We start from the raw sequence: 9,931 nt of genomic DNA, 5'->3' as shown, positions 1-9,931 counted from the left end.
AGTGTTTTCCAATAGTGGGGTTCTCTCATTGTTTCCTGTGCCCAACTAGTACACCCCCCCACTACCAGGTGCCATCTAGATGGTCACCAGCAGGGCCACACCCACCCATGGGAATATCTTCCCAGCCTGGCCCCTGACACCATTAACTCTGAAAGAACCACAGGGCACTCTAATGGTTTGACACTTGTTAGCCCACATTTAGTTCACAAGCATAAATCAAAGTGACCTTCCCACATACGGAGTGGGACAGAGGAGGGAGAGCCAGCCCGGTGCTGCTGTGGGCCTGCCCATGAACGCCCAGGTGGCACCTATCAAGAGCAGACACCTATCAAGAACAGTACAGTAGATGCCTAGCACCTTGCACTCTGAGCTTCTTGTCTGTGGGGAAGGTTAGCTGCTAGCTAGACAAGAAAACAAGCACAAGGGACATCAAGATCATTTCTTGGGGCCAATGCAGCCTGTTCTGGCCAGCCACAGCCCCACCTTCCCCCGCCTCCCCACCATAGTAGTCGTAGTACATAGGTTGAACAGCCACCTTCGAAGGCCAGCCTGCTTCCTGAAGACCATTTACCCTGAAGTTATGCCCACCATCTGTTGGCTGGTCGTACAGAGTGGACATTTTTTGTCCTTGGGAATAGGATCGGGGCCATTCAGCATGTCCATGTACAGAATACATGTTCTTTGTCAGAGCGATATTTGATTCGTCAAAGAGGAACTCGGGGACCAACTTCTCCCAGGGGTTGATCGAGGACAGGGGAGGGCCAGCCCTCCTCGCCTTGGCCAAGATCCAGTCACTGTAGTCTTCCACACTGGCATACAGAAACAGGCCAGGGCACGAGTCGCCTCCATAGGTCAGGATTCCTCGGAGGACCCAGAGATCCTGCCTGTTCAGTTGGCACATCATGGGGTTTCCTGGTTCTCCCTGCAATAAAGGACAGCGGGTCTTAGGTCTGAGAAAACCTTCCTTCCCAGTACATTCTTGTGCCAGTGTCTGTTTTCGGTTTTACATTGATTCTCTCCGGAAACAGGCAAATTACAGGCTACCATTTCAAATCTAGACAGCCATCACCAACTACAACATGGTGGCACAACTCTCTCCTCTCCCCCTCTCCCTCTGTCTTGCTTGCTGGTTGGAGTCTGGATTTCACATAACCTCCTCACTATGTGGCTACAGATGATCTTGAACTCTGAGCCCCATGACTCCATCTCCTCATGCTTGGAGTACAGGCATGCTAGCACAACTGGTTTATAATGCAGAGCTGGGGATCAAATCCCTGGAGCCAGGGCTCTTTATTCAAGGCAAGCACTTCCCCGGCCCAATTTTTCTTTGTATTATGCAAGTTATTTGTGGCCTTGGCTCCTAGATTGCCTGTAGCTTTCTGGCTCATTTTTCCCTGTCTTGGCTTTTGCTGGTACTCTGCTCATTTTTCTTTCTTTCCAAGGAAGAGCTGCTTGGAGGGGAAGGAAGGCCAGAGTTCCTCAGGAACTGGGACTGTCCTGGGTCTACAGCTTCCTAATCCATGCCCCAGCAGCTAGTTACTCCTGTTCACCAGCCCTGCCATGCTGTAGCCTTCCCCTTTCCTGAATTAGTAGTCCAATGGGGCTCAGGTGTTCTGCCGCACACACCTTAACTTGTGCAAGGCTTAGCATACTGAGTTGGATTTGTGACCAAGGCAGGTGGCCTGGTTCTAATGCAATGTGGAGATAGGCTAGTGCCCGTGACACATGCTGGGCACACAGTATACACTCAGGCAAGAATTAGCTATGACCATTGTGGGGGCTTCAAAAGGCTGTAAGTTTTCTGTACGAAGTTGAGGGAATAGGGACAGTCCCAAGACAACTACTAAGTTTCATTTATCCCACCCCAGGCCCCTTCTAGTGCAAGTGCCAAACCTCCATTCTTACCTCATGGTCCATCTGGGTCAGAGATAGGGGAAAGACTATTTACCATCCTTGACTGTATGGCCCCCTTAACTGGAAAAGCCAGGCAAGCAGCCAATGATATGTTGCTCTTGCTGTTTGGACTGAGTGAGCAGTGAGCAGGGTGGCAACTGATAACAGCAAGCAGTTTGACCAAGCTCAAGGATGAGAAGCAGAGAGGCAAAGGTTGACCTTATCAGCCCTTTCTCATGTGAGGCCTGGGTAATGGCCTGAGTCTCCTCCCAATCTACTTTCCTTTGCTTAGGAAGTGTGGCCAGAGCAGACGGGAGGGTGAATGGTAGAAGGAGCGACTGAAAGCAGGGCAGAGCTGAGACACATACATTCTGCAAAGACACTGTCATGCCTGGGGAGCCTTTGATTCTCAAAGTCAGTTGATGGGCAACACGTTCTGTACAATATTCTGTGTTGCTCACTCCAGGGAAGGGGCAGTATAGCATCCTTGTATTTCCTTTTTTTTTTTTTTTTTTTTCATAGTCTGCTGGATGGGATCTAGGACACACAGCTCGATGGCTCTGACACATAGTAGTGGGTACAGACAGATGACCCTGGCTATCGTATGGTTTTGCTGCTAACCCCGGGCACAGAATTAGCTAGGGTTTTTCCTTTTGTTTTTCCCCTTCTTCCCACCTAGTGGAACCATGGTTTCTGATGTAAAAGGAACAGAGGCCACCGGCCCAGGGTCCTTGAGGCAGTTCTATTTAACCTCTTGGGGTTAGGGCAGCTACCACACAGGGGCCTCTTTCACTTAGTGGTCGTCCCCCTTGACATCCCACTAAACTAAGTGTTATAGGAACTCTGAAAGTTAGGGGGGGAGTGAAGAATAGCTCTGCTGGGTCCATGGGGACCCATTAGTCAGATTCTGAAGCCAGAAGCTTCTTCTGTATCTGAGAAGTGTTGTGTTCAAGACCCAGACACCAGGTCCCATTTCCAGGAGAGTAAAGCATTCCAAATACCAAAGTCACTAACAGATGTTTCATGAGCAGAATTCAGTTCAAAAGCTAAGGCTAGTGGGGTGGCTCGGGGGATAAAGTACATACTGAACAAGAGTGAGGGCCAGAGCTTGGGTATTGAGAGTCCATGTGGTCTCAGGAGCAGGGTAGGACACATGGTGGAGTAGGCTAACCAGACTGGTTGTATCAAATGGTCACACTGTAGGTCTCTGCCAAGTGTTATTCCTTCCAGAGACATGACTCCCAAGGCACTGCCTTCATCCCCTTTCGGTAAGAAAGGGCTCTCAGGACCCCTTGGTGCAGGCAATGATCACTTTGAAGATTTAGCGTCTACTGTATCAAGTTCTTACCAGGCAAACGTTGGATTCCTTATTTGTGTGACTGGCACATTCTGTTTTCCGGTCTCTATGTAAAGGACACAGGCCAATGTCTTTCACGGAGATTCTCCTCAGGATACTCATTGTCATGTGATTTCCTGTCTGGACCATGCAACAGAGAGCCCAAGAATTACTAACAAGAAGGCAGTCCTGGTCAAAACAACAGCAACTCACATATCCAAACAGGAATAAACAGGAAGTGTTCCTACACATCCCTTCTACCCACAGGAATCAGAAGTGGTGTCTGAGTTTTTACTGAAAACTATCTTTGCTTTGAATTTAAAAGCTGTAAACTTTATGGCATGGGTGGCTTACACCTTTGATCCCAGCACTCGGGAGACAGAGACAGGAGGATCTCTGTGAGTTTGAGGCCAGTCTGGTCTACAGAGCAAGTTCCAAGATAGTCAAGGCTACACAGAGAAACTGTGTCAAAAACAAAACAAAACAACCCCCAAAAAACAACAAAAAACAAAAACAAAACAAAAAGCCAGAACAAAACAAAAATCTGTAAACAGGCAGAGAACACATCACCCTTCCTTCACACTTAAAGGACATGCATTTTCTTGTTTCATTTTTATCCAAGAAGGACGGAAAATTAGCGGCTTAGGTAAGTACACTCAGCTCTAGTCCCCTTACTCCTCCCAGCACTTGGTGAGGCAGTATGTGGCCTATTTACTTCTTGGGTATAGAGCTAAAAAGAAAAAAGGACCCGTGAAATATAGTACAAAGAAAGCCCAGAAAGGTAAACACTAGGAATCAACTCTAGAACCTTAAGCATCTTGAATGATTAAGACAGGCCCTAGGGAGGTCCCTCTGAGTCACCCCCACCGCCAGCACACACACAGCCTCCTCTAGGAGAAGGAATGCATTAACTGCAGACGTGGGATTCCATCCTGCCACCCAGCAGTTCTTCAAGGCTAGTGGTTTATGTAGCTTTTTGCCCAGGAAGCAGATGGCCTGGACCATGTCGTCGAAACGTATGGCAGATTCTGTCTTCACGAGGGCTATGTTGTTGCTCATGGAATTGTTATTAAAGTTATCATGGAGGATGATGGTGTTGACTGAGTACTCTGTGTGATCAATCTTTCTGGGATCCATGTTCGCTATACCGACAACAGCAATGACCTTCTTCCTAGAGAGAAAGACAACAAGGGGATGTTGAGAAGTCAAGGCAGCTAGGAAGCCTCACACTTCGCTCATTTCTCATTTTTTTTATGTTTTTTTTTTTTTTTTATTTTCAACCTGGCATGCTCATCCAACCCAATACCTGAGTATTTTGTCTTTGTTTTTAGTGTGTGATTGTGTGTGTGTGTGCATGTCACATGTGCCTGCTAAGGCCAGAACATACTGGATTCCTTGGAGTTGGAAGTTACTAATGGTTGTAGCTACTTGATGTTGGTGCTGGGAACTAAACTTAGAGTCTCTAGAAGAGATAACCAACCACTTGCGGGGGGTGCTGGAGGTAAGGCCCACTCCATGAGATAGAAGCCATACCTGATACAAAGTCATCAAGAACCTGACACTAGATAGGTCATGGGCATAGGGAGAAATCTAATATGATTGTTATGCTAAAGGAACACAGCAATAAAATGACTCCTTTGATCAACACACATCAAGACAGAGACCCACAACTGGACTTAGGAACACTCAGGCCTAAATGGGACATATTTATTAAACCCCTCCTCTCAAGGCTCAGGACCTATGAAGAAGAGGAGGCATCAAGATTTTAAGAGCCAAAGGTAATGGATGGACGACTCCAATGTCTTCCAGATACAACAGGACAGAAGTGCATATGAAGTCAACAGAGACTGTGGCAGCAAAACACAAGGCTTGCACAGGTTCCAGCCTACAGGGTCCCAGCACTGAGGGGGAAGTGTACACACAAAGTCCAAGGTTAGAATGCCAGCAAGCTCATTTCCTTCTGGACTTACAGGTAGCAGCCCTAACCAAGAAGCTAATTGTAATTGATCGCTGCTGGCAAAGGGAAAATCAGTATATCAACCACATTCTAGGGAAGGCCCCATGCCCAGGAGCAGTTGGCCAACACAAAACCAACTCAGTGATATTTTTGTGGACTTTAAGTTTTATTTTGTTTTGTTTGGCATATTTTTATCTCATTGATCTTTTGCTTATTTGTTTTGAGTTTTGTTTTTAAAAGAGAAAAAGAACAAAGTTGAGTAGGTAGAGAGGTGGAGAGGATTTTGAAGAGGGGGAAACATAGTTAAAATATATTTTATGAAAAATACTTAATTTAAAAAAATAAATAAAAAAGAAAATGCCCACAAAGCTATTATTTTCTAGGCACACTAAAAGAATAATACATTTAAAAATACATAAACTAAGTATTAAAAAATTTAGCAGCCACTGAATATTCTATTGGGTGTTTACATTATAATTTCTTTAGCTAATTAAAGTGATTATTCTTCCAGGTTGGGGAAATGGTTCAGTGGATAAAGCACTCACTATGCAGGTATGAGGACCAGAGTTTGGATCCCTAGCACCCACATGAAAGCCAAGTGGCCTGCCTACAATTCTAACACTCAGAAGGCAGAGAGAGCCAGCTCTGGCTATCAGTGAGAAACCCTAATTCAGTAAAGTGGAAAGCAATGGAGGAAGATACCCCATCTAGCACACACGCTTGCACACACATGTGCACATTACACATGTGTATGCAAAACCATCACGGGCTTTATCTTTCACATCTACCATAGTAGAAATTAATCCAGAAAAGGTTAAAGCACAAGCACACACAAATTAATGCATACGTTTGGCCATCAGAGTGACAACATCACAAAGCTGGTACTCTATTCTTTCTCCAGCTACATAACACATTCTATATTCTCTTACATACAGTGTGCTCAAGAAACTATATTATAATTTGCTTATCTGTGGTAACTAGATGTTCGCTTTTATTTGGCTGGTTGCCTGTTTTGTTTGTGTCTTATATAGCTCAGGCTGGCTTCAGACTCAGCATGAAGCTAAGGATGAAGAAACTTAAACTCTTGCTTCTCCTGCTTCCACCTTCCAAGTGTTGGGATCACAGGTCTATGCTACAATCCCCCTTGGAAGTTTACTTTCTTTCTGGAATTTTCTGTGTAATTAGCCATTCAGTGAGCAACTTTGTGTAGGAAATATTTTTCCCCAGAGGTTGAAATTATCTCCTTGCTGCCGATTCTCAAAAGTTAGAGTCGTTGGACTAGAAGTGTTCTACAGTTTATGAAAATATTTTAGAATGTTTGTCAAATATTTTCCTTAAGCATATTTATGAGTTTTTCTTATTTGTGAGAATTTGAGCTTATGGTATGTAATCTGGGGAACACAAACAAGCACATTTGGAGGATAGAAGTTAGTGTTCTGAGAGCCCAGAGAAAAGCATTCTGGAAGCATCCTGATCTCCTTTGGCTTTTCCCTGTGGCCTAAGGTGTCCTGCTGACTTTCTTACCTTATCCTGGAAGGACATCTGGTGGGTAGAATTAAAGAATCCGCATCATGCTTTCCACTGGTGTCACCATAGTAAAGTTCCATGAGCCACTGGAGACCTCAGGACCTTGGCTCAGGTGACTATACCAGGTGTCTACCCTGCTGACCCCACCAGTCCTGGTCCCTGCAGAGCACCCCGCCCAACCCTTCCCCTGGGGAGCAGGAACCTGTGCTGGAGCTCGGAGGCGGTGCTGAGGATCCAGAACTCGCTGAGGATGCAGCCGAATGCCAGGTGGGTGTATTCTGGGTCCTGTAAGGATACCACCCAGGGGAACTCGTTGCTGCCCACGAGGGTCTCCTTGGGGTTGTCCATGATGTTGGCTTTCTGGATGCCGCAAACTGCAGAGGGAGTATAGGCCTCACTGTGTGGCAAGGAGCCGGCCCACTGTGGGCACCGACATTCCCCAAGCACTTGGGACTCCTGTTTTGCAGACTCTGTTTTGCTTGGGGCTCTGACTCTACCACCCTCATGCTTTCTTTGTTCATGCCAGGAGACCTTCCACATAAAAGACGCTTGCTAGCATCTCTGAACCCTTTAAAAGTCTTACTGGACCTTGCTATTGACACTCTTCTGCCGGGCACAGCACTACTTCCTAGGCCTTGTCTGGCAATTTTTCATAAATCAGGTGGCAACAGAACCTGCAAGCATCTTGTCTAGGCAAGATGCTTTTTCCCTTTCTTCAGGGAAAAGCTGTTGCTTGCTTTCCCAACTCTCCTGTTTCAAGTGTGTGGGGCAGTTTTACAGCTTTGTGATGTCGTCACTCTGATGGCCAAATGTATGCATGAATTTGTATATTCTTGTACTCTAATCTTTCTAGTTTAATTTCTATTATGGTAGATGTGAACGATAAAGCCTGTGATGGTTAGCTTTAATTATAAACTTGATACACCCTAAAATCACTTAGGAAGAGAGTTTTGTTTTTGTTTGCTTTTTGTTTTTGGTTTTGGTTTTTGTTGTTGTTGTTGTTTTTGTTTTTTGAGATGGAGCTTTGGAAGCTGTCCTGGAACTAGCTCTTGTAGACCAGGCTGGCCTCGAACTCACAGAGATCTGCCTGGCTCTGCCTCCCAAGTGCTGGGATTAAAGGCATGAGCCACCAACGCACAGCATTTGTTTTTTGTTTTTTAATGATTTTTTGACTTTATATGCATTGCTGTTTTGCTTGCATGTTTGTCTGTGTGAGTGTTGGATTCCCCTGGAACTGAAAATACAGACAATTGTGAGCTGCCATGTGGGTGCTGGGAATTGAACCCCAGCTCTTTAGAAGAGCAGCCAGTGCTCTTAGCCACTAAGCCATCTCTCCAACCCTGGGAAAGGAGTCTTAATGAAGAATTATCTAGTTAAGGTTGAACTGAGAGCATGTCTGTTGAGGACTGCCTTAATTGCTAATTGATAGAAGAACCCACCCCTTTTGGACACAGTAACTGTGCAAGAGTAAAGATGCCCCAGGGGTGATCGCCTAGACCTTTAATTCCAGCACTCAGGAGGCAGAGGTAGAAGGATCTCTGTGAGTTTGGGGCCAGCCTGATCTACATCAAGTCTGTGTGGAAAGCAGTTCTCACACCCATCCCTCTGCTCCATAGGCCATCCTGTGTCTTAAACCTGATTTTCCTAACTGTGTCCCACCCTTAGAATTAGTCCCACACCCACACCCTGACACTGCATTGTCTAGTTCCAACCATTCACACCTACTGCCTAGGACAAAGTTCTGGGGATTGGCTTCCTTGCCAAGTGAGTCCCTCTCTGGGCATTAGGGGCCACTGGGTTTTCCTGGATGGCCCTCCACCCCACCTCAGCCCAGGCTCCACCTGTCACTGAACATCTTGGGAAGGGAGCTGCACTCACTGGCAGATGATGAGTGACACATGTACAGCAGGACCAGCAGCGCAGCTCGCATCTCTGCCATCCCCGGAGAGAGACGCAGTGAGCACCATGGGCAGCTGGGAAGACAGAAGACGCAAGACTCTATCACCTTCCCACGCCCCAAGGGGTGATTCCCTTTGTAGGAGCCCATTCCTTTTTACCACTGAAGCTTCCCGACTGGGCAAACTGACCTGTCACATCCCCAGCTCTGGGTTCTGTACAGACATAGGCGGGAAGTGGCTGTCTGGCTCCGATGCTCAGCTAGCAGTTTGAGAGCTGGCCCAAGGAGAGAGGGTAGTCTGCTTTTTCCAGTTTTCTTTTCAGGACAGCCTGGGGCCCTAGGTGTGCTAGAGAGTTGGTTCTCTAATAAGGGTTGGTTTTTGATTTGTGGAATTCAACCCTTGCTTTAACCGAATAGCCATAAAACACTGCTGAAAAGAAAAGAAAAAACAAACAAACAAACAAAAAAAAAAAAAAAAAAAAAAAAAAAAAACGAGGGTTTTGGTGGGAGCTCCCCCAGGGATTAGTGTCTTACTGTGACCTTATCCTATTAAAACTCACATCAAGTCTTGCTGGGATGTCTTCACTAGCAACGGTCTCAGCATTTAGCTCAGTTATTTAGCCCTAGACATAGGCACTCTCATAATCCCCATTTTACAGACTCAGAAACTGACACTCAGAGACACTGAGTAACAAGCCCAAGGTCACACAGCAACTAAGCAGTGAATCTGGAAAGTGAGATCAAAACTATATGAACCCCTAAGCCCATAGGGGCTTCACCACACATCCTGGCCTCAAACTGTGCACCATGACCTAAGGAAACTATGTGCACAGTTCTAGGTCACCATGTTCCCCTCATGACATGAGATGTTTCTTTTGTCCTCAGGATGGTGTGGCAAGTTCTTCTGTGAACTGTTCCCACCAAAGGAGAAACAAACTCACTGTGGCCTTATGCAGCAGAGCTCTACAGCGGAGTTTCTTCTACGCCTTGGGAAGAATGTTCCATTATGGCGTCATGGTTACCACGGTATCTGTCAGCAAACATTTGGACTTAAGAGAAACAGGATAAAATGTGTGTTATTACCTGGCCTTGATGAGGTTATCCTGGAAGAGGCCTTCTGGTCATGGCTAAGAAGATTCCCCCTTTGCGAGGCAACAAGGTCCTTGGTTAGGGCTACAGGCTACCTCCTGCTCAGCACCTGCCCTCCCTTAGACAAGTTGCCTGACAAGAGTGAGTATGTCTCCACTCCCTCACGTCTCCAGTCCCTCATACTGCCAGAATGGTCTCTTGGAGAGAGAGTTCGGTTTTCTTCCCGCATTCA

At 46.3% G+C, this 9,931-nt stretch overlaps 1 protein-coding gene across 1 annotated transcript; it reads right to left on the bottom strand.

Annotated features, from left to right (window-relative positions):
- Nucleotides 1-302: 302 nt before the first annotated feature.
- On the bottom strand, nucleotides 303-9,635 carry Prss54 (serine protease 54). The gene is made up of 7 exons (XM_051201926.1): nucleotides 9,552-9,635; nucleotides 8,801-9,040; nucleotides 8,592-8,686; nucleotides 6,916-7,087; nucleotides 4,142-4,400; nucleotides 3,242-3,370; nucleotides 303-922 (listed from the first exon to the last, which is right to left on the bottom strand). Exons 3-7 carry the CDS (start codon nucleotides 8,650-8,652, stop codon nucleotides 398-400), a joined length of 1,146 nt encoding a protein of 381 aa, XP_051057883.1. The 5' UTR covers nucleotides 8,653-8,686; nucleotides 8,801-9,040; nucleotides 9,552-9,635; the 3' UTR covers nucleotides 303-397.
- Nucleotides 9,636-9,931: the final 296 nt, after the last annotated feature.

This window comes from Phodopus roborovskii, unplaced genomic scaffold, assembly GCF_943737965.1.
Source record: "Phodopus roborovskii unplaced genomic scaffold, PHOROB, whole genome shotgun sequence".
Classification (NCBI taxonomy): Eukaryota; Metazoa; Chordata; class Mammalia; order Rodentia; family Cricetidae; genus Phodopus; species Phodopus roborovskii.
This window is presented reverse-complemented; position numbering and strand designations above follow the sequence as displayed.